At 43.9% G+C, this 25774-nt stretch overlaps 1 protein-coding gene across 3 annotated transcripts in view; it reads right to left on the bottom strand.

Annotated features, from left to right (window-relative positions):
* Positions 1-25774, bottom strand: part of CEP128 (centrosomal protein 128) — a 532978-nt gene that overhangs the window by 7011 nt on the left and 500193 nt on the right. For all 3 annotated transcript variants that reach the window (XM_033953417.1, XM_033953420.1, XM_033953419.1), the window contains one exon: positions 11021-11129. In XM_033953417.1, coding sequence (XP_033809308.1) covers positions 11021-11129 — 109 coding nt within the window. The remainder of the gene's footprint in view (positions 1-11020; positions 11130-25774) is intronic.

Raw genomic sequence — 25774 nt, 5'->3', positions numbered from 1 at the left:
AGACCAGCACACTCTGTGTTGTCCATTACTTAACCAACTCCTCACCCAGTTTACAGCTTCGCTTCTAACTTCAAGACTGTCTGGCTTGGCTTTATTGAAATCCAAATAGGCAACATCTATTACATTATTAACTTCAGAAAAGAAATTAATCAAATTTTTTTGGCTAGACTTAATGAGAATGGAGAGTCTCTGGAATGGTGTACAGCAGGGGTGCCCAACGCGTCGATCGCGATCGACCAGTAGCTCAGGAAGGCAACTCGAGTCGATCGCACTCGTGTTGCCGTCCTGATCTACGATTTCAGCCCCTAGCGAACTTATGCTCCGGGCTCTAACGTGTGCGTGCAGGCTTCTCTTCTCTTCCCTCCGAAACCGGAAGTTATGCCCGGGGAGGGGGAGGGGGGGAGAAGGGAAGCCGGCACGCACATGTTGAGAGCCCTGAAGCAAGCGTTCGCTACGGGCTAAGGCGGGAGACAGGTCAGTGAAGCATTTCCTCTTCTTGCTGCCGGGTCCTGCCTACTTTCTGTTTCCGCGAAGGCAGGACCCGGCAGCATTTCCCCCAACAGTTCCTCGCGATGCTGGTCGGCCGAAGCAGGGAGAGGTTGGGGCGGCGTCGGCTTTTGGGCGTGTTATTGGCGTCGGCTTTCGGGCCTGTTATTGGTGGCGGTTTGGGTCCTGGTCCCCGATGGCAGTTTGGGTCCCCGATGGCAGTGGCTTGGGGGAGGGCAGGGAGAAAGAAAGAAAGAAAAAGGGCAGGCAGGGAGACAAAGGAAAGAAGAGAAACAGAAAAAAAGGAAAGGGAGGCAGAGAGAAAGAAAGGGCAGGGAGAGAGGAAGGAAAAGTTGGGGGAGGGAATGAGGTGTGGAGGAGAGGAAGCATACAGGCTGAAAGAAGGGAAGAAAGACTGGATGCACAGTCAGAAGAAGAAAGTGCAACCAGAGACTCATGAAATCACCAGACAAGGTAGGAAAAATGATTTTATTTTAAATTTAGTGATCGAAATGTGTCTCAATTTATATCTGCTGTCTATATTTTACACTAAGGTCCCCTTTTACTAAACCGCAATAGAGTTTTTTAGCGCAGGGAGCCTATGAGCGTCGAGAGCAGCGCTGGGCATTCAGCACAGCTCCCTGCGCTCTAAAAACTGCTATCGTGGTTTAGTAAAAAGGGAGGGGGGTATATTTGTCTATTTTTGTATGGTTGTTACTGAGGTGATAGTGCATAGAGTCATCTGCTTTGACCTCTTTGAAAAACCCTGGAATAGGAATGATAATTAACATTTTCTATGCGTACAGTGTGCGTTGTGTTTTTTTAAAATTTTATTGTTGGTAGATCATTTTGACTTGGTCATTTTAAAAGTAGCTCGCAAGCCCAAAAAGTGTGGGCACCCCTGGTGTACAGTGTTCCCCCGGTTGTTCGCGGTTGGCGGTTCACGGTCCCGGTCATTTGCGATATTTTAGGACTGCAAACCGCCGACAAGGAGAGGGCAGTGGAAGAGACAGGAGAGAGCAGCTGGAGCGACGCGAGCACAGGAAATCACTCCCGGTAAGCTCTGACCGCCTCTTCCTGCACTACGTTGGGCCTTATCCAATCAGGAGCTGCTTTGACGCGCAGCTCCTGATTGGATAAGGCCCGACTTTGTGAAGGAAGAGGTGGTCAGAGCGTACCGCGAGTGATTTCCTGCACTCGCGGCGCTCTGGCTGCTCTCCCGCTGCCCTCTTCAGGCTCCCCCATGAAAAACCATATTCGTGGTTTTTCGAGATTCGCAGGGGTTCCTGGAACAGAACCCCCGTGAATCTCGGGGGAGCACTGTATCTGCGAACTGGGCACACCAAATCTAATTAAGGCACTTTGGAAAATCAAGAGCAGAGCGGGCCTGGCCTGACTAATTTGGGTTCACTTTTTAACTACAGAGGAGATCTATATTTTTATATTTCCAGGTCTTTCATATATCGAATATCCTAGAAGTTACTAACTATAAAAATCATTCTTTACCACAAATTTAGGGCTCCTTTTACAAAGCTGTGATAAGTGTTTTAGCGCTCGCAGTATTGCCGTGCGTGCTAAACCCGTGCTACACGGCTAGAACTAACGCCAGCTGAATGGTGGCGTTAGAAGCGTGGAGGGGCATAATCAAAAAAAGCGTCTAAGTCCCCTTTTGGCCTAAGTCCTTAAACGTTCAACCCAGAAGCAGGGAAAGTGTCCATAACCAAACCAAACGTCCTTGTTTTGATTATGGCCTTCCTCTGCCTAAACGTCTAATCACCACTACGTCTAAAAGTAAACCTACACCACGTCTACACTTTTCAGCCATAATGAAACAAAAAAACGCCTAAGCCCCAAAAGTCCAATAGAAGGGCTTTTAGGCGAAGGAGGAGCCAGTCCTTTGCCTAAAAGCTGGATTCTGTAACCGGTGTCTGTCAAAAACAACACCGGTTACAGAATCCCCCTCCCCCACACACACAACCATCCAGGCAGGAGGGTGCCCAAGCCCTCCTGCCATGTCAACCCGCGACCCTCCCCCTTCCCGACAACATTGGGACAAGAGGGAGCTTAAGCCCTCTTGCTCCGGCTAACCGCGGCACCCCCGACTCGTTCGGGCCAGGAGGGAGCCCAAGCCCTCCTGGCCCAGGCGACCCCCGAATCGGGTTGCGGCAGTTCGGGTAGAAGAGTGATGGCATCGCGGTAGGGGGAGATGAGGCATCTCTCCTGCCGCGATGGTTAGGTTGCCGGGCCGCTGAACTGATGGCGTCAGCGGCCATCAGCTCAGTGGCCCCTTTTTCGGCACTTAGACCTGGTTTTATTTCGTCTAAGTGAAATAGGTCTAAGTGCCGACTAGGCAACCTTTAACTGTTGTACGCCTAGGTATAGGTCGGCCCACCTCCCGCCCACCGCCCATCCTTTTCCCTCCTCTAAACACACCTCTTTTCTCTCTGTGCATTTAGAGGCAGGGGAAAGGCCTAAGCTGGTTTTAGATACATCTAAAACCAGCTTTGGTTATGGGTACTTGGACGATCAGGCTTTTTGATCGTCCAAGTAGCCATTTAGGACACTTTTTTAGACTTTTTTTTTTGATTATTACCCCCTTAGTAAATTAGTTTATTTTATTATTTTGTTTTTACAGTAGTGCTCAGAAAAGGCTGTTCTCTCAGCACAAGTGCTTATTTTAATTAATGCTTATATTTAATTCCTTCTGTTTTTCTGTTCCAAACTGAAGCAATTCTCTTATCCTCTGCAATGATTTTCAGGGTGAAATACAATTTTTCAATATAGTCCTAGCTCATCATCCCATCAAGCGATTTCCCATTTCCCAACCGGGATCCCAGTTTCGCCACACTGCCTTCCTCAGGGGTTAACTTTGTGGGACTCCTCTTGTCACTTGTAGGTCACTGTGAAGGAGGGCAAGAGGAGTCCTACAAAGTTATCCCCTGAGGAAGGCAGGATGGCGAAACCAGGATCCCAGTTGGGAAATCGCTTGATAAGGTGCGGAGTTAGGAATATATTGAAAAATTGTGTTTCACCCTGAAAATCATCGCAGAGGATAAGAGGATTGCTTCAGTTTGGAACAGAAAAACAGAAGATAAGTACAAACAGAAGGAATTATCTTTTGAATGTACTGTTTTCAAATGTATTAGTGCAATGATTAAGAAGGAGTGTTTGTCCCATTGCTGTGAAAAATAAGCCTTTGCTGCTGAGTGAGCAGCCTTTTCTGAGCACTAAAAACAAAACATAAAAACAAACAAAATCAGTGGTAAAAATGATTTTATAGTTAGTAACTTCTAGGATATGAGGATATTAGATTGACTAATTTGGGCTCAAGTCTGCCCACCCATCCAGCAGCCACAAGCTGCCGGCAGCGGTTCCTACATGCTGCCGACAGCTGACTCGAAAGTCTTCCTTCTGATGTGTTTGCGGTGACCTGAAAATACTGTATGGACTGGAGGTGGTTGGGAAGAGGCTGCACGAGCTGGGGAATGGGTGGGAGAAGGGAGGGAAAGAGAGACTGCTGCACAGGCTAGGGGAGTGGGAAAGGAGGGAAACACTTTGGGTTCAGGCCCACCCAAAATTGGCTGTCTGGCTACGCCACTGACCAAGACAATGGTACTGTCTGAACAAGATCCTTTCCCTTACTTAGTAACATAGTAGATGACGGCAGATAAAGACCCGAATGGTCCATCCAGTCTGCCCAACCTGATTCAATTTAAAAATTTTTATTTTATTTTATTTTAATTTTTCTTCTTAGCTATTTCTGAGCAAGAATCCAAAGATCTACCCGGTACTGTGCTTGGGTTCCAACTGCCAAAATCTCTGTTAAGACTTACTCCAGCCCATCTACACCCTCCCAGCCATTGAAGCCCTCCCCAGCCCATCCTCCACCAAACGGCCATACACAGACACAGACCGTACAAGTCTGCCCAGTAACTGGCCTAGTTCAATCTTTAATATTATTTTCTGATTCTAAATCTTCTGTGTTCATTCCACGCTTCTTTGAACTCAGTCACAGTTTTACTCTCCACCACCTCTCTCGGGAGCGCATTCCAGGCATCCACCACCCTCTCCGTAAAGTAGAATTTCCTAATATTGCCCCTGAATCTACCACCCCTCAACCTCAAATTATGTCCTCTGGTTTTACCATTTTCCTTTCTCTGGAAAAGATTTTGTTCTACGTTAATACCCTTTAAGTATTTGAATGTCTGAATCATATCTCCCCTGTCTCTCCTTTCCACTAGGGTATACATATTCAGGGCTTCCAGTCTCTCCTCATACGTCTTCTGACGCAAGCCTCCTATCATTTTCGTCGCCCTCCTCTGGACCGCCTCAAGTCTTCTTACGTCTTTCGCCAGATACGGTCTCCAAAACTGAACACAATACTCCAAGTGGGGCCTCACCAATGACCTGTACAGGGGCATCAATACCTTCTTCCTTCTACTGACCACGCCTCTCTTTATACAGCCCAGCATCCTTCTGGCAGCAGCCACTGCCTTGTCACACTGTTTTTTCGCCTTTAGATCTTCGGACACTATCACCCCAAGGTCCCTCTCCCCGTCCGTGCATATCAGCTTCTCTCCTCCCAGCATATACGGTTCCTTCCTATTATTAATCCCCAAATGCATTACTCTGCATTTCTTTGCATTGAATTTTAGTTGCCAGGCATTAGACCATTCCTCTAACTTTTGCAGATCCTTTTTCATATTCTCCACTCCCTCTTCGGTGTCTACTCTGTTACAAATCTTGGTATCATCTGCAAAAAGGCACACTTTTCCTTCTAACCCTTCAGCAATGTCACTCACATACATATTGAACAGGATTGGCCCCAGCACCGAACCCTGAGGGACTCCACTAGTCACCTTTCCTTCCTTCGAGCGACTTCCATTAACCACCACCCTCTGGCGTCTGTCCGACAGCCAGTTTCTGACCCAGTTCACCACTTTGGGTCCTAACTTCAGCCCTTCAAGTTTGTTCAACAGCCTCCTATGAGGAACTGTATCAAAGGCTTTGCTGAAATCCAAGTAAATTACATCTAGCATATGTCCTCGATCCAGCTCTCTGGTCACCCAATCAAAAAATTCAATCAGGTTCGTTTGGCACGATTTACCTTTTGTAAAGCCATGTTGCCTCTGATCCTGTAACCCATTAGATTCAAGGAAGTACACTATCCTTTCTTTCAGCAACACTTCCATTATTTTTCCAACAACTGAAGTGAGGCTCACCGGCCTGTAGTTTCCTGCTTCATCCCTGTGACCACTTTTATGAATAGGGACCACATCCGCTCTCCTCCAATCCCCAGGAATCACTCCCGTCTCCAGAGATTTGTTGAACAAGTCTTTAATAGGACTCGCCAGAACCTCTCTGAGCTCCCTTAGTATCCTGGGATGGATCCCGTCTGGTCCCATCGCTTTGTCCACCTTCAGTTTTTCAAGTTGCTCATAAACTTCCTCCTCCGTGAACAGCGCAGAATCTACTCCATTTTCTCGTGTAACTTTGCCAGACAATCTTGGTCCTTCTCCAGGATTTTCTTCTGTGAACACAGAACAGAAGTATTTGTTTAGCACATTTGCTTTCTCCTCATCACTCTCCACATATTTGTTCCCAGCATCTTTTAGCCTTGGTTACATTTTGGTGTCTTATCCTTTTTTCCTCTTTATTGCCCACTGTAAACCCACATCTCAAACAGCTAACCAGTGCAAGTTTGGTACTGTGTTGGTGGAGGAAAAGTCTCATTCATGCCCAAATTTTAAACTTTTGCTCGTTTGCCAACTCCTTTAGTGACAGTCAACGTCTCTTCCTACTAGGAGCTTCAATGCATCACCTCTGCTGTGCTCTTGAGCCTTACTGGTCAAGAGATTTAAACTTCAATACTCCTGCACCAGAGCAAAGTCCAAGTTAGCATTTCACTCATCTAAAATACTTCAGATTCTGGGTTCATAAATTGAACTTCAAGGAGTACTACCGAATAGAAATAAGAACACACATTATATAAGGCATAATGTGCAGGAGACGTTTTCCCAGTGCTGCTATTGATAATGTCTTACATCAACAAACTCATTTCTTCTATGAAGCCACTAAAATGACACTGATGCTCTCTTTATAAAAGTTTTCATACGAACATAAAAATTGCCGCTGCTGGGTCAGACCAGTGGTCCATCGTGCCCAGCAGTCTGCTCCTGCGGCGGTCCCTAGGTCAAAGACCAGTGCCCTAACTGAGTCTAGCCTTACCTGTGTACGTTCTGGTTCAGCAGGAACTTGTCTAACTTTATCTTGAATCCCTGGAGGGTGTTTTCCCCTATGACAGACTCCGGAAGAGCGTTCCAGCTCTCCACCACTCTCTGGGTGAAGAAGAACTTCCTTACGTTCGTACGGAATCTATCCCCTTTCAACTTTAGAGAGTGCCCTCTCGTTCTCTCTACCTTGGAGAGGGTGAACAACCTGTCTTTATCTACTAAGTCTATTCCCTTCATTATCTTGAATGTTTCGATCATGTCCCCTGTCAATCTCCTCTTTTCAAGGGAGAAGAAGCCCAGTTTCTCTAATCTCTTGCTGTACGGCAACTCCTCCGGCCCCTTAACCATTTTAGTCGCTCTTCTCTGGACCCTTTCGAGTAGTACTGTGTCCTTCTTCATGTACGGCGACCAGTGTTGGACGTAGTATTCTATGTGAGGTCGTACCATAGCACGGTACAGCGGCATGATAACCTTCTCCGATCTGTTCGTGATCCCCTTCTTAATCATTCCAAGCATCCTATTTGCCCTTTTTGCTACCACCGCACATTGCGCGGATGGCTTCATCAACCTGTCGACCAGCACTCCCAAGTCTCTTTCCTGGGGGGTCTCTCCAAGTAACGTCCCGGTTATCCTGTATTTGTGTATAAGATTTTTGCTACGGACATGCATCACCTTACACTTATCCATGTTGAACCTCATTTGCCATGTCGTGGCCCATTTGTCAAGCGTGTTTATGTCACGTTGCAGATCTTTGCAATCTTCCTGTATCTTCACTGCTCTGAATAACTTAGTATCATCTGCAAATTTAATCACCTCACTCGTCGTATCAATTTCCAGATCGTTTATAAATATGTTGAAGAGCACGAGTCCAAGCACCGAACCCTGCGGCACTCCACTGGTGATGCTTTTCCAGTCTGAGTATTGTCCATTTACCCCCACTCTCTGTTTCCTATCCGCCAGCCAGTTTTTAATCCATGTGAGTATTTTACCCTCAATTCCATGGCTCGCAATTTTTCGAAGTAGTCGTTCATGCGGAACCTTGTCGAACGCCTTTTGAAAATCCAGATATACAATGTCGACTGGGTCACCTTTGTCTATCTGCCTGTTTACTCCCTCGAAGAAGTGCAGCAAGATCGTCAAGCAAGATCTTCCTTTGCTGAAGCCGTGCTGGCTGGTCCTCATCAGATCGTGTCTGTCAAGGTGCTCAATGATGCGGTCCTTTATCAGCACTTTTACCATCTTTCCCAGTACCGAGGTCAGACTCACCGGTCTGTAGTTTCCCGGATCACCCCTCGAATCTTTCTTGAAGATCGGCGTAACATTCGCCACCTTCCAGTCTTCCGGAATCCTTCCCGATTTGATCGACAGATTGGCTATTAGTTGAAGCAGTTCAGCTATAGCCCCTTTCAATTCCTTGATTACCCTTGGATGGATGCCATCCAGTCCAGGGGATTTATCATTTTTAAGCCTATCAATCTGCTTGCATACCTCTTCTAGACTGCCTGTCAACCCTGTCAGTTTCCCATCTTCATTTCCCGCGTATAGCCTGTCGGCTTCCAGTATGTTGTGTATATCCTCTTCGGTAAACACAGATGCAAAAAATGTGTTCAGTTTGTCGGCGATGGCTTTGTCCTCCTTTAGCACTCCCTTTATTCCATGGTCATCCAATGGCCCCACTGCTTCCTTCGCGGGTTATTTCCCCTTAATATATCAAAAGAATGGCTTGAAGTTTTTCACCTCCTTGGCTATTTTTTCCTCGTAGTCTCTTTTGGCTCCTCTTACTGTCTTATGGCACCTGCTTTGATGCTGTTTGTGCTTTTTCCAGTTTTTGATCTTTTCCATTCCTTAAACGAAGTCTTTTTGTCTCTGACCACTTCTTTCACCATCATAGTGAGCCACGCCGGTTCCTTGTTCTTTTTCCTCTTGGATCCCTTGCTGATACGCGGTATATATAGATTTTGCGGCTCGCTGACTGTGTCCTTAAAAAGGGACCATGCTTGTTCTAACGTCTTTACAGTGCTTATCCTCTTCTTAATCTTCTTCCCCACCATGAGTCTCATCCCTTTGTAATTCCCTTTTTGGAAGTTCAGTGCCGTGCCCGTCATTCTGGATTGATGTTTTGCCCCTGTGTCCAGGTCGAAGTGGATCATATTGTAATCACTGGTTCCCAGCGTCCCCTCTACTTCTACTTCCAGAATTGTGTTTCCTCTCGTATTCTCCTTGACAAGTTGTTCCAGGAAGCAATCGCCTACACCATCCAGGAACTTGGTCTCCCTACTACTTTCAGAGGTGCCTAGGTTCCAGTCCATCCCCGGATAATTAAAGTCACCCATGATAACTGCGTTGCCTCCCTTGTCCTGAGAGCAATGGATTACAGACCCTGTGGAAGGAAAACATAGGAAAGGAACATCCTGCCTTCTACAACCTGAATAGGTATGGCCGCTCTGCCTAAATACAGACTGGAACCTTCCACCCACCACCACCTACCCTTAAGAGCAATGAAAAGTTGCTCTTAAGCGGTCTTAACTGAAGTTCTAACTAACTGCTCCAGAATTTCTCAGCTACATTCAGAGCTGTATCGTGAACCTTGTCCTACATGTGACATCACAACCCATAAAGCCCAATCAGTTCATATCCGTGTGAGTCTCTTTGAAACACATTACTAAACAAGGTTGAGAGGAATTGTTAAGTAGTTTCAACAAGGTCAGAAATTAGTCATCTTTTTGTCTATGAGGAGTGCCTCAAAGCTACAGTAGCTCTATGCAGGCTTGCAATACTGCCTGGGATGTACAGTGTTCAAGTAACAACTTATCAGTTCTTGAGCATCACTACACTGTAGCCCAAGACATACATCTTAACAGTTCCCGCTCTCAAGATGTTTGGGACATGTTGACCGAAAAACTCTGGATCACGTTGACCCTCTCTGAAGCATAGCAAGTTCTGGCAAGAGTTCCAGGCAGAAATCTTGAAATAATAAAGTCAATGTGGACTGACATCCACCTCCCCAAGCTCACCACAGCATTTGGGATGGATTAAGAACAGACTAAGGTAGCAAGTATTTGGAAAATTCACAAAGTGAAGGTGGTACCCACTGTTGATTTGCTATACACATCTCTCCATGCTCACAAGTACATAAATATAAATTGTACTGATGGACTGACAGACCTACATCCAGGGGGTCATTTTCAAACTGTACACACTGAAACAAAGACGGTGCACACTTGTGAGCCTTTGAAGATTTCTCAAAATGAAAATACTTTTACCCCGAAAACTGCACTGCAGGTAGATTACCTGAACTAAACATACCACTGGAAACATCTGCTCTCGGTGCTATTAAAATTTCACGGGCTGAGGAGCAGCAGGAAGGAAAATCTTTCAGACAATGGATTTATAGATTAAAAACAAGTTTTTCCCATGTAAATCACTTTGAAAATAGACTCCCTGTTTTTAATGGGCCTGATTAAGCAGCTTTCAAAAAATAAATATATATATATTAAGGAATAAGTGGATCAATAGAGAGATCAGCATTAACATTTCATGAACTCATCCAAGAGTGATGGGAGCTGAAAAGATGGGACAAATTTATGGGAGAAAGGACTCTCATGTTTGATGTTTTTATAGCTGTGAAAGAATGGTAGATTTTCTTTTAGCATTAATAGAACTTTAAAAATAGTCCTGGATAAAATTGGGTGGTTGCTATGCTAGTCCACTTTAAAGGTAATAAACAGAATTAAGATAACAAAAAGGAAGACAAAATGATACCTTTTTATCGGTCTAACTTTTGAAGGCGATATCTTCTTCAGATCAGAAATGAGCAAAAAAAAACCCCAAACAAACCTGACAATATCAGAATCTATAAAACAGAAAAGCCCTAGTAAGGGCGAAAAGACACTGTTCTCCTTTGAACTTCCCCTATTTGAACTTTCTTTCTCTCAACGATATTGTAGTTCTTACCTTTTTACCTTCTGTCCTTGGAAGTATTAATTACCCTTAAAGATGTCTAGTAATTTTTAAGTTTGTACTGTAGTCAATGTATGTTTTTAATATTACTGTACACCGCTTAGAAGTTTGATTAGGCGGTATAAGAAATTTTTAAATAAACTTGAAGCTTGACAGTGTCACGGGGAAAAGTAGGGGTGCGGTGAGAAACAGAGATTTGGGTTTCCTATAACATTATAAACCATAAAATGATACTGCTTTGTCCCCCTCCGGTCGCCTGTTTCTCACCCCATTCCAACCTTATGTGTAAGGTTCATAATACGCACTGCAAAGGTGTCTTTGGTCATTTTTCATATACTTACAGCCACCATCCGACAGCAAGGAACTGGACAGAAAACTACTGGGCCCCCGCAGAGATGAAGAACGGGTTATCAGTCGTGCGCTGTAGGCCCGTGCATCCATCTTCTCATCCTTTGAGCAAGAAAAGTAGAAATACATCACAATTCTTATCGGCACTGCCACACAATTTTTGTGCTTTTCTCATTGTCCAAATTATCTTGCCCACTGGGTGCAATTATATGTTTCTTCAAGGCCCCCCTTTCTCTGTTCCAGTTCCTAAACAGATCCAGACGGTGTTCAACTTGGAAGGAGTTTCTCTGGGGGAGGCACCAGCTTCCCGGAAGACATAAGCTAATTGCTTGGTCTTCAGGATGAAGGTTAAAAACAAAGGCAATATGCAGCTCACTGTGGTCAGCATTTTTGGAGCCTCTCCCACCTGATTTAAAAGCACTGAATACTGACCCCATAGATATTTGGCACCTATTTTGAGGAATAATATATTATTAATTACTAATATTCTGAATATTTTATCAGTTTGTGTTTTTACTTGATTTGACATAATACTCACTACTTTTATGACTATGCAATCTGTATGGGAATAGGTTTTTTTCAGGTTGTATTTAGTGCTTCGGTGTATTACCTTTGTTTTTATTGTACGAAGAATTGAACCTGATTGTTGTGGGGAAAGGCAGGAAATATAGACAATTCATCACCTGACAGATCTCGTTGTGTCACTTCATCCCTGAACCAGTTACAGAAATATAGAAAATGGAGCCAGATAAAGACCATATGGGCCTATCCAGTCTGCCTATCCTTTCTTCTCCCATAAATGGATTTATACAAGTACACCATTGAGTACTGTACTGCACACAGTACTCAATGGTGCGCCCTCACCTGGAGTACTGTGTGCAGTACTGGGCGCCGTACCACAAGAAGGACATGGCGGTACTCGAGGGAGTGCAGAGGAGGGCAACTAAACTGATAAAAGGTATGGAAAATTTTTCATACGCTGACAGGTTAAAAATGCTGGGTCTGTTCTCCCTAGAGAAGAGGAGACTTAGAGGGGACATGATAGAAACCTTCAAAATCCTAAAGGGCATAGAGAAAGTAAATAAGGACAGATTCTTCAAACTATGGGGAGCCACAAACACTAGGGGTCACTCGAAGAAATTGAAAGGGGACAGGTTTAGAACAAATGCTAGGAAGTTCTTTTTTACCCAGAGGGTGGTGGACACATGGAACGCATTTCCAGAGGATGTGATAGGCCAGAACTCTGTACAAGGGTTCAAGGAGGGTTTGGATAGGTTCCTGGAGGATAAGGGGATAGAGGGGTACAGATAGAACTTGAGGTAGGTTGTAGAGGTGTTCAGAAACCACTTCACAGGTCGTGGACCTAATGGGCCGCCGCGGGTGCGGACCGCTGGGCGAGATGGACCTCTGGTCTGACCCAGTGGAGGCAACTTCTTATGTTCTTATAAAGATCCTCCTAAGTCCTTGTCCCAAGCTTTCTTCAATTCAAATACATTTTTCATCTCCACCACCTTCACTGGGAGGTCATTCCACAAATTCACCACCATTTCTGTGAAATATTATTTTCTGAGGTTACTCCTGAGTTTAATCTCCTTTCACCTTTATTTATTGAATCAATTTTCTATACCGTTCTCCCAAGGGAGCTCAGAATGGTTTACATGAATTTTTCCCTGTCTGTCCTGGGGGGCTCACAATGTATCTAATGTACCTGGGGCAATGGGGGGATTAAGTGACTTGCCCAGGGTCAAAAGGAGCAGCGTGGGTTTGAACTCACAACTAGAGAATGACATGGTGACAAAATTCATCACCGTCCCCGTCCCCGCGGATAACCGCGGGAAATAATCCCATGTCATTTTCTAGTGTCTATTTCAACCTCAGTCCTTCTACACCAGCATTCTTCAAAGCAAAGCTTGAGGGTCAGTGGCTGTGCCCATTCAGACTCTGATTCTTATGTGATCCAATTATAGGATAATGAACCCATTGTGACATCACTGATAAGGTTGGCTCTTATTGGTAGAATGAAGCATTATGACATCACAGTGTCAGCTCTGGATACCAGGGACTGTCATTCTTTAGTGTCTGTCTCAACCTCAGTCCTTCTACACCAGCATTCTTCAAAGCAAAGCTTGAGGGTCAGTGGCTGTGCCCATTCAGACTCTGATTCTTATGTGATCCAATTATAGGATAATGAACCCATTGTGACATCACTGATAAGGTTGGCTCTTATTGGTAGAATGAAGCATTATGACATCACAGTGTCAGCTCTGGATACCAGGGACTGTCATTCTTTAGTGTCTGTCTCAACCTCAGTCCTTTTACCCCAGCATTCTTCAATGCAAGGCTTGAGGGTCAGTGGCTGGGCCCATTCATACTCTGATTCTTCCCTCTCTCCTTAAAGAATGACATGAAGATGTTTTCCCGCGGTTATCCGCGGGGATGGGAACGGTGATGAATTTTGTCACTGTGTCATTCTCTACTCACAACCTCAGGATGCTGAGACTGTAGCTTTAACCACTGTGCCACACTAGAAACCATAATGTAGTAAAAGTGAACCAAGTATTGGACAATGAAGCCATTGTGACATCACTGATGAGGTTGGCTCTTAGGCATTGGTGGAATGAGGCATTATGATGTTACAGTACCTGCTCTGGTTATGATTATGATTATTGAGAGCTTCTATACCGCTACTAATGACTGAGGAGTCAATTCTGAGCGGTCTATATGAGCCTCTGCAAAGGCACTACACTACATGAGCTTCTGTAGAGATGTTACCATAAGCAGGGCAGGATTAATTTGTCGAAGGTCCCTAGGCACACAGGTACACTGTGCCCCCTGCCTCACTCCTCCCCAAAGATTACCATACCAGTGCCAGTGTACAGTTTTTCTTCTATGCAACCTCCAAACATCTCTGAACAATCTCCCCTTCCTTCCTAGAGGAAGAGATCTTCAGCTGGCAGCCCACCAATTTATATTTTGCATATGGGTAGGAGGCATGGGGAAAGAAAATTTAGTGCCCGTCATTTTACTGGACTAATACATTTCTCACTTAGCTTTCAGAGGTTAAAACCTCTTTCTTCAGGTCAGAAAACTATGCTACTGTTACAGTATCCCTGTCCTGACCTGAGGAAAGGAGTTATGGTCTCAGAATTAGTAAAAAAAAATGTATTAAAATTAGTCCAATAAACAGGATCACCCTTTTTCCATTTTCTATTAATAAATGATTATCAACACAGCTACAATAATACTTTATCCTAAAGCAAAAAGAAATACAACCAATAGAAAATTTTTTCTACCTTTGTTGTTTGGTTTCTGCTTTCCTCATCTTCTCATCATTCTCTTCCTTACATCCACTGTCTGCCCTCTCTCTGCTTCTTCCATATGACATCTGCTCTCTTTCTATGCCTCTTCCAGAAATTGTCTACCTCCACATTCCATCTCTTCCTCCCCCCGCCCCATTGGTTAGCAATCCATCTTCTTCCCTTCCCTCCTCCAATGATCTGGCATCATTCTCCTCTCCTTCCCTCTTCTACACCCCCATGGTTTGGCATTTTACTCTCTCCTCTCCCTTTCCCCACTTCCATCAGCATCTGCCCCCTTTCTTTCCCTCCAACCCAATTCCATCCAGTATCCTTCCCCCTTATGTCTCTCTACCCTTTCCCTGCACCCCAATTCCATCAGCATCTGCCCCCTTTCTTTCCCTTCAACCCAATTCCATCCAGTATCCTTCCCCTTATATCTCTCCCCTTCCCTGCACACCAATTCCATCAGCATCTGTCCCTTTCTCTCCTTCCACCACCCTTCCATACCACCCTACCCCCTTTCTCTCCCTCCACCACCCTTCTAGGTCAGACGAGGCCCGCTGAAGAAACAGAGGACTCAGGTGTTTGTTTGTTTTTTCCTTTGGCAATGCAGGCCCCTGGGAAAGATTGGCAGTGCTGGGCCCCCCCGGGAGACTGACAACACTGGCCCCCCCCTCGGGAAATCAACAATATTGGGCCCCCCCGGGAGATTGATAACACCGCCCTCCCCCTGGCATCGACATGAACGAACCAGAATAAGTAACGTTGGAGGGGGTAGACCAGCAGACGCAAGGTCCCGCGATGACTGCGTCTGCCGGTCCAACCCCTCTGACGTCACTTACTTCTTCCCTAAGCAGAGCTGGCAGACACAGTCATCACGGGACCTTGCAGCAACTCCTTGCATCTGCCGGTCCACCCCCTCCGACGTCATTTATTCTGGTTCGTTGATGTCGATGCCGGGGGGAGGGCGGTGTTGTCGAACTCCCGGGGGACCCAGTGCTGACGATCTTTCCCGGGAGGTCCACGTTGCCAAGGAAAAAAACCCCAAAACACCTGAGTCCTCTGTTTCATCGGGCCCCCCTGACAACTTCGGCCCTAGGCACGTGCCTACTGGGCCTATTCATTAATCCGGCCCTGACCATAAGGAATTGTGAGGTGTTACAATACATGGTCTCTATACTGAAATACACAGAGCTCTGTGGTGGTGTTACAGTTATTAATAGTGCACGCTACAATGCCGCACTTGCTAAAAGCTAACACCTCCATAGAGCTTGCGTTAGTATTTCTCATTTAGCGCGGGGTTTGTGTGTGCTAAAAACGCTAGCGCACCTTAGTAAAAGGAGCCCATAGTCTATGTCGGACGAACATCCCCTTTGCTATGCTCCTAAAGAGATGAGTATTTAAAAATACTATTGAATAATATTAAATGCTATACTCGAGAGGATCCAGAAAAGAGCGACACGATTGATAAAAGGTATGGAAAACCTTTCATAACCTGAAAGATTAGAGAGACCGGGGCTTTATTCGCTGGAGAAGCGGAGACTTAGAGGGGACATGATAGAGACTTACAAGATTACAAAGGGCATAGAGAAAGTGGAGAGGGACAGATTCTTCAAACATTCGAAAACTACAAGAACGAGAGGGCATTCGGATAAATTAAGAGGGGACAGATTCAGAAGCAATGCTAGGAAGTTCTTCTTCACCCAATGGGTGGTGGACATCTGGAATGCGCTTCCAGAGGGTGTGATAGGACAGAGTACAGTATTGGGGTTCAAGAAGGGATTAGATAATTTCCTGAAGGAAAAGGGGATAGAAGGGTACAGATAGTCGATTAATATGCAGGTCCTGGATCTGATGGGCCGCCGCGTGAGCGGACTGCTGGGCACGATGGACCTCACATTGTATTAATAATTTTATTGTGACATGTTATGCTGCTCTGTTCCGGGTTAGTATAGTATGGGTGGGCTCTTGTCCTTTTCATTTTTACCATATACAATTTCAAGTACGTGGCCCTATGCCTGTGCTGTATGATCACTGACACAATCTACCTTCTGACCGAATATCCGGATGTCAAAGCCACCTGAAGAGGCTTTGAAGAGGGGATGAGAGGGAAAAGAGGATGAGATGAAGAAGAAGAAGACCTGGTGTGATACAGGTGAAGCAAAACAAGTCCTTTGGATAAAGGTGAAGTAACCAGACCTCATAAGAGAAAAACCCCCTCCCCTCCCTCTTGCTCTAATAAATCAGTATATGAACTGTAAAAGATATTTCATAACCCACTTGCCAGCTGGCCTATAGTGATTGAGAAATGTTCTGTTTCTGAGTTAGCTATGGTAAGCAAAAACTTGTAAGAAACAAGACTTAAATTCCGATGCATGGCACCTGGCCGGATATTATGCAAAGAGGAACACAGCTCATGGTCAGAAAAAACAGAGTACTCAAGAACATTATTTAGCAAGATATATCATGTGTTACCACAGCAGAGAAGGAATTTTGGACTCGGAATTGCATATATGGTAAAGGGAAAAGGGCATTTGCAGGAAAAGGTTAGGCCTTACGGCAAACTGAACAGACGTATAAGATGACACAAATAGATAAGCCAATAAATGAATCTACTTATGTATTGACGTATAAGAAAAACAACCAATAAAGATGTATCATGTGATTTAGGCTAACGTGGTATTGACCACCAAGAAATGTATAAAACCAGGCCTATAAGCAGAAGTAAGAAGAACAGACATCAGAGGACCCTCAGGCCTGAGGATCACATCTGTTCCATTATATGCTGAATGATTTATTCTTGTAAGCTGTTACTGATTTGCTAATAAATGTATACCTATTGAAACCAGTATATAGTGTGTGGAGTCTCCATTACGAGGTAGGCCTAGACAGCGGCCTACTTCAGGTCTGACCCAGCAGAGGCACGGCTTATGTTCTTAAAAACTATCAAAAAGATAAAAGACCAATGCCGATTTGGGTGCTGTTTGATCTGTGTGCTTAAGTTTTGCCACACAGCAGCACCGTTGAGGTCTAGAAGGCGGAATAGTTAAGGTAGTGAACAATTGTGGTGACCTGAAGGAAACTATTATTAAGACTGCCTATAGTATTTGTGCTATATTTTACCATGCCTGTCAGCCTATGGGCTCCTTTTACTAAGGAAAATACTAATGCCAACTCTATGGAGGCGTTAGTGTCTAGCGCGTGCTAAGTGCGCTCTAAAACCGCTAGCGTACCTTAGTGAAAGGAGTCCTATGTTGGCCATGCTATCTCCTACCATACTAGGTCTGAGAGTGCGGCGCAGGGGCTGGAGCACCCTGAGGTGGTGGGTTCTGACAGGTCACTTGGTCCCCCAATGTCCCACCAGGACAGACAGGGAAAAAATGCTTGAATACCTGAATTAATTAATGTAAACCGTTCTGAGCTCCCCTGGGAGAACGGTAGAGAAATTTGAATAAATAAATGTGAAGAAAACATGGAGGGGCATAATTGAAAGGGACGTCTAAGTCCGTTTACGTCCATCTCGCAAGTCGTCCAAAGTTAAAAAGAGTCTAAGACACATTTTCAAAAGAGACGTCCAACTTTTTTTTACTTTTGAAAGTCGTCTAATTCTATGTCCTGCCGATCTGATCGTCCAAGCCGCTAAATCGTCCATCTTTATACCACATTTCCGTCCAACTTTTCGTCCAAGTCCAAAACGCCTAGAACAAGCCCTGTTGGACGTGGGAGGGGTCTGCAAAGTGATGGACTGAACACCCAGACATGCCACCTAAATAGTGGGGTACCTTACAGGGCACTGCTGTGAACTTCACAAAAAGGGTGCCACGTCTTCTCCTCACTACAGCTCCCTTCTAGGTCATGGTGAGCCTCCCAAACCACCTCCAGAATCCCCTAGACCCACCTATCTACCACCCCAATAGCCCTTATGGCTGCAGGAGCCACTTATATGCCAGTAAAAAAGGGTTTTTTGGGGTGTATAGGGCAGTGCACATGTTTCAGTATCAATGCAGTGATTACTGGGGCTTATGGGCATGGGTCCTCTTCTCTATGGGTCCCTAACCCACCCCCAAGGCGACTTAAGCTGCCTCTGGGCTGGACGACTAGGCTTTCCTATGCCAGGCGGCCAGATGATGATGGTCTGGAGGCTGAAATTTAAAGTTGTGAATAAAATTTTTATGGGGGTGGGGGGGGGGTGGGGAATTGGTGATCACTGGGGTAGTGTGTGGGGGGTCTGTGTTATGTCTTTTCAATTATTATCTGGTGAGTTTAGGTGGGTGTTTGTGACTTAGACCATGTTTTACATGGTCTAAGTCACAACGTCCAAGTTCCGTCTAGGCTCTGTTGTTAAACTTTCGGTTATACATGCTGTACGACTAAGTCCAAGCCGGCCCACGTCCCACCCAACTCCCGCCCTCGACACGCCTCCCGAAACGCTTTGGATGTTGGGCGGCACTATGAAGGCCTAGGTCGCTTTTAAATACGTTCAAAACCCAGTTTTATTCTCGGTGCTTGGACGTTTTTGAGAAATGTTCGTCCAAGTGCCGATTTAGGCCGGTTTTTGGACGTTTTTTTTTCTTTCGATTATGAGCCCCATAGTGTCTAAATATGAGCCTTTTTATGTGTAGGACGTTTTACTGAGGCTCATATTTAGATGCAGAAAATTACAGGCATGGATGTGTGCTGGCACACTTCCCTCCCGTTTGCTGCAGGTTTTCCACATATATTATTTGAATACATGATGAAGTGTTGTGTGATGAAACGTCTCAGTGATGCATTGAAGTGTCACCAAGGAGTGCCAAGAGTAGTCTAATGTTATGTTATACGAGTACAGTAAATCCCCAAAACGGTGCGGCCACCAAAATTCCCAACTTAATGTACACACACGTATGCCAGGACTAATCAGGGAAATGGAACCACACTAATTACAAAAACGAGCCTCAGAACCATCAAGCAGAGACATGAGCTCGGCTGAACACTAAGCCATAAGTAGTTAAATCATGGGCTCCTCTACCTGGGGGAGAAACCGCAGTACAAAAAAAAAAATAAAAAAAATACCTCAAAAGGCTCAAAGGGCCTACTGAGAAAAACCTACGGTTACACCCACTGAATGAGCCCAAATATGTCCCCAAAGTTCCCAGAACTTAGTCACGGTAAATACAGTATAATAGCATGAAAACAAAAATTTAAATTTAAATGTAGAAAAGCTCCACCAGTCCATACCGCCAGACGGCTGCCTGCAAACACACTGCCCTACATGTGAATTTGTAATTCAACTAGACACTTTCTTTCCCCCTTTAACAAGATCCTTGTTTCGCCGAATTCTGCTGCTTCATAATAAGAATGACTTAATTTTTCTATACCGCCTTAATCAAAAGAATTCTAGGCGGTTTCCATGAAGAGAAAAATGGACAATCAGTGAAATACAAAATAATAATGGTAAGAATACAGCAGATTATTTAAAAAGACGTGAAAATTTTAAATTAATACAGTAAAATTATTGTGTTAAGATTAAAAGCCCAAATTAAGAGATAAATTTATCAAATAATACTGCCTTAATTTCATTTCTGAAAGCGCCATAGGACAACGTGGCTCCGCTGATATAGTTACCCAACCAGGACTGTTGTTTGCTTGCTTGAAATGCAAACATCCTGTCTAAATAAGACCTAAGTTTACAGCCTAAAATCTTCGGGAAAGAAGGAAGCTGAGAAAGACGCGCTTTTACTGCCGTTGTGAAGAGGGACAGTATGTTTGCAGGCACCAGTGGACCCCTTGTTATCAGATGCATCCATTATATTCGATGAATCATCTAACACGGAGCTAATCTATATATATAAAATCGGAGGTATGTATGTGTGTATGTATGTATGTGTGTGTGTGTGTGTGTGTATGTGCCGCGATCACACAAAAACGGCTTGACCGATTTGAACAAAACTTAGTATGCAGATCCCTCACTACCTGGGGTGATATGTTCTGGGGGTCTCGCAGCCCACCTGCACACGTGGGCGGAGCTACAAACAGAAAATCAGATTTCACCCATTCATGTCAATGGAAAAAATGTAAAAAGCTGCCATTCTCACAGTAATTCAAAAACGGCTTGACCGATTTGAACGAAACTTGGTATGCAGATCCCTCACTACCTGGGGTGATATGTCTGGGGGTCTCGTGGCCCACCTGCACACGTGGGCGGAGCTACAAACAGAAAATCAGATTTCACCCATTCATGTCAATGGAAAAAATGTAAAAAGCTGCCATTCTCACAGTAATTCAAAAACGGCTTGACCGATTTGAACGAAACTTGGTATGCAGATCCCTCACTACCTGGGGTGATATGTTCTGGGGGTATCGCGACCCACCTGCATACGTGGGCGGAGCTACAAACAGAAAATCAGATTTCACCCATTCATGTCAATGGAAAAAATGTAAAAAGCTGCCATTCTCACAGTAATTCAAAAACGTCTTGACCAATTTGAACGAAACTTGGTATGCAGATCCCTCACTACCTGGGGTGATATGTTCTTGGGGTCTCGCGACCCCCCTGCACACGTGGGCGGAGCTACAAACAGAAAATCGGATTTCACCCATTCATGTCAATGGAAAAAATGTAAAAAGCTGCCATTCTCACAGTAATTCAAAAACGGCTTGACCGATTTTAACGAAACTTGGTATGCAGATCCCTCACTACCTGGGGTGATATGTTCTTGGGGTCTCGCGACCCCCCTGCACACGTGGGCGGAGCTACAAACAGAAAATCGGATTTCACCCATTCATGTCAATGGAAAAAATGTAAAAAGCTGCCATTCTCACAGTAATTCAAAAACGGCTTGACCGATTTTAACGAAACTTGGTATGCAGATCCCTCACTACCTGGGGTGATATGTTCTGGGGGTATCGCGACCCACCTGCATACATGGGCGGAGCTACAAACATAAAATCAGATTTCACCCATTCATGTCAATGGAAAAAATGTAAAAAGCTGCCATTCTCACAGTAATTCAAAAACGGCTTGACCGATTTGAACGAAACTTGGTATGCAGATCCCTCACTACCTGGGGTGATATGTCTGGGGGTCTCGTGGCCCACCTGCACACGTGGGCGGAGCTACAAACAGAAAATCAGATTTCACCCATTCATGTCAATGGAAAAAATGTAAAAAGCTGCCATTCTCACAGTAATTCAAAAACGGCTTGACCGATTTGAACGAAACTTGGTATGCAGATCCCTCACTACCTGGGGTGATATGTTCTGGGGGTATCGCGACCCACCTGCATACGTGGGCGGAGCTACAAACAGAAAATCAGATTTCACCCATTCATGTCAATGGAAAAAAATGTAAAAAGCTGCCATTCTCACAGTAATTCAAAAACGTCTTGACCAATTTGAACGAAACTTGGTATGCAGATCCCTCACTACCTGGGGTGATATGTTCTTGGGGTCTCGCGACCCCCCTGCACACGTGGGCGGAGCTACAAACAGAAAATCGGATTTCACCCATTCATGTCAATGGAAAAAATGTAAAAAGCTGCCATTCTCACAGTAATTCAAAAACGGCTTGACCGATTTTAACGAAACTTGGTATGCAGATCCCTCACTACCTGGGGTGATATGTTCTTGGGGTCTCGCGACCCCCCTGCACACGTGGGCGGAGCTACAAACAGAAAATCGGATTTCACCCATTCATGTCAATGGAAAAAATGTAAAAAGCTGCCATTCTCACAGTAATTCAAAAACGGCTTGACCGATTTTAACGAAACTTGGTATGCAGATCCCTCACTACCTGGGGTGATATGTTCTGGGGGTATCGCGACCCACCTGCATACATGGGCGGAGCTACAAACATAAAATCAGATTTCACCCATTCATGTCAATGGAAAAAATGTAAAAAGCTGCCATTCTCACAGTAATTCAAAAACGGCTTGACCGATTTTAACGAAACTTGGTATGCAGATCCCTCACTACCTGGGGTGATATGTTCTGGGGGTCTCACGGCCCACAACTCTATGTTGCTTGCTCAAGGGTGGGTTCACCCAAGAATTTATATGTTCTTGCTCCTGGAGGTGAAACTAAAAATGTTGTTTATAATCATGTTTTGCGTTAGTTGTATTGTATTCATTTTGTCAAATATTTCACATTATAATTTGAATATTGTACTTTTTATTAAGCTGTAAAAAATAATTTCATTCACCACTATAAAGTATCTTTATTTGAATCCATTTACAGTGATATTGCTATAATTAAATACCCGTGCAACGCCGGGGCATCAGCTAGTTATATCATATAAATAGCGTCATATATACATATACATAGGGGTGATTTTCGATAACAAACTAAATTTTCACGATCATATTAGTAACATTATGAAAACTACCTTTTACAGATTACGTAAAATTCGATCTATTTCTAAATTTCTATGTCCCAAATCACTTAATATCCTTATTCACTCTTTGGTGATGTCTAAAATCGACTATTGCAATTCTATTTTCAAAGGAATTGCTTTACATGAAATAAAACGTCTTCAAATTATACAAAATGCCTCAATTAAGCTAATAACCAAATCTAGAAAGTTTGACCTTGTAACACCACTTCTTAAAAATGAACACTGGCTTCCAGTTATACACAGAATAACGTATAAACTTTGTATAATTACCTTCAAAACCCTTTATAATAAGACTCCCGCTTTCTTATTTAAATTATTAATTCCATATTCTGCAAAGAGAATTTTAAGATCTAATGAACAAAACCTATTGTCTATTCCTTCGTTGAAAATTATAAATACAAGACGACAATTCATTTTTTCAGTTACTGCACCACAGACTTGGAATGCCCTCCCTATATTTTTAAGGGAAGAAAAGGAATTTGGAAAATTTAAAAGTAACTTTAAAACATTTCTCTTCAAGGATGCCTTTGCAAACTAATTTTATTTTATTTTTATTTTTTTTAAATCTTTATTTTCATTTTATAGTATTGACATAATATTAGTCAAAACAAGAAAATAATACAAGTCAGTTCAAAGATTAAAATGAGACAATAGGTAATAATAAACATTTACAATTGAAATAAAGGAATCAAGGCAAAATTTTTCCCTTTCTCATACGGCATAACATTAAACACAAAATAAATTTTTACTGGTTTGTATCGTTAGACCTCAATCCATGGGGGAGAAAGCTTTAAAATTGCTGAAATCTTAATCAAATAGTACAAAGAAAAATGAAAATGGTAGCGGGAGAGAACATAACCAAAAACCTTATACTTGAGCAGGTTGAGACTGAACTTCTCTCAAGAATTTAAGTTTGCTCTTTAGCAGAAATAAATTTTGTCAACTGCTGAGGTTCAAAGAAAATAAATCTGTTCCCTTGATAGGTCATTACACATTTACAGGGGAATCTGAGTTCAAACGTCGCACCTAACTGCAGAACCCTTGGTCTCAAAATGAGAAATTGTTTTCTTCTCTTTTGGGTCATTCGTGACACGTCTGGATACATTCTCACTGTTTTAGTCATAAATGGAACATCTTTAAACTTGAAAAACATTTTAAGCATCCATTCCCTGTCAGCATCTATAGCAAATTGTACAAATAGCGTAGCAGTTGCCGGAATCTCTTCACCTGACCTCTCCAGGAAATTTGTCAAATCCAAACTATCAGCATCCAAATTCTGCTGGTTTGGTTTTTGAACAGATCCTCTAGTTGGTAAATAATATATTTTAGTGAGAGGCGGATAGGAGGTTTCGGGAACTTTCAAAACTTCTTTCAAATATTTTTTAAATGTATCCTGCGCAGAAATAAGTGGTAATTTTGGGAAGTTAATAATCCGAAGATTACTTCTTCTAGTCATATTTTCCAACATTTCCACCTTAAAATTAAGGTTTCCACTGTCTTTTACCCTGGACTCCACTGTTTTTAATCTAGTTTCATGTCCATCCACTTTATTTTCAACGCTGGATATCCTATTTTTCATTTCCAAATTTTCAGACACAACAGAGGTATAACGTGTAGTAAGTTGCAAACTAATTTTATTATCCTACAACCCCATTCTATTTTATTTTATTAAATTTTGTTATTTTGTTAACCTTCTGTATTTTCCCTTAATGTTTTCTCTTTACTTTAAAGATTTGTATTTCATTCCTCCTTACCCAATGTTATGAATATGTTAAATTGAGTGTAATTCTGTCCTTTTTTTAAGTATTTTTATTTATTGTATTGTCACCTAACAAATGTAAATTTTAAACAAATGTAAACAAATGTAAATTTTAAACAAATGTAAACAAATGTAAATTTTAAACATCGCTTAGAAGTATGATTAAGCGATTAATCAAGAAACCTAATAAACTTGAAACTTGAAAACATATATCCACTCAACACTCGCTATTATAATTTAAATTTCAAACATTTATTATTTTTTATAAAATTATATAATAAATTATATCATAACTAGTCTTTAAGCCCGTTACATTAACGGGTGCTAGAGCAGATGTCTGTCTGTCTGTTTTGTTTTCTTTGTCTCTCTCTCTCTTTGGACGCTGTCTGTCTGTCATTCGTTCTGTCTGTGGCTCTCCCTGGCCCCCTTTGTCTGTCTGTCTCTCTCCCTGGCCCCCTTTGTCTGTCTGTCTCTCTCCCTGGCCCCCTTTGTCTGTCTGTCTTTCTCCGTGGCCCCGTTCTGTCTCCCCTCCCCAAAGCAAACCAAGATTGCTCCCTGCCCCCCAGCACACCCCTCCCCCCTAAAGCAAAGCAAGTTTGTTCCCTGGCCCCCTTTCCCTCTCCCACACCCCAACTTCCCTGTGCAGCAGCAGCATTTCCCTCCCCTCCCCCACCCCACTACCCTGTGCAGCAGCAGCATTTCCCTCCTACCCTTCCCTTTGTAGCCACAGCATTTCCCTCCCCCCTCTATTTCCCTGTGCAGCAGCATTTCCCTCCCCTCCCCCCACCCCACTTCTCTGTGCAGCAGCATGTTTGTTTGTGGCCGGCTCCCTTCCCCTCTCAGCGCACAACAACCAACCTTCCTCTTCCCTGGACCCGATCTCCACGCTCTGGCCCTTGTACCGCAGAACAAGTGAAGTATCCAGCAGGTCGGGCAGTGCCCCGCGCCGCCACCTCAGCCAGCGACCAGGCGCGGTACTGTGGGGTCGGCAGCCCATAGGCTCAACTGTAAGGCGGTCGTGGCAGGGCACCGTTGAAAGAGCTGCACAGTCACGCGCCTCCAGCTAGCGTAGGCGCCGTGAGGACTGGCACAAAAGCACACCTCACGGCGCCAGGAATCGCGAATTTTCAAGAGTGCATGCGCGCTCTAGGGTTTTAATATTATAGATAACATACACAATATTATTCACCCCACTGTTATAAATGAAACCCTCCCGTTCCTTTCAATCACCCCAACATTCATTTATATTCTATGGACGCGTTAGCGTTTAGTGTACGTTAAATCGATTAGCGCCCCTTAGTAAAAGAGGGTGTTAGTA

The sequence above is a fragment of the Geotrypetes seraphini genome, chromosome 7, assembly GCF_902459505.1.
Source record: "Geotrypetes seraphini chromosome 7, aGeoSer1.1, whole genome shotgun sequence".
Lineage (NCBI taxonomy): Eukaryota > Metazoa > Chordata > Amphibia > Gymnophiona > Dermophiidae > Geotrypetes > Geotrypetes seraphini.
Note: the sequence above shows the minus strand (reverse complement) of the source record. Positions and strands in the feature narration are given on the sequence as shown.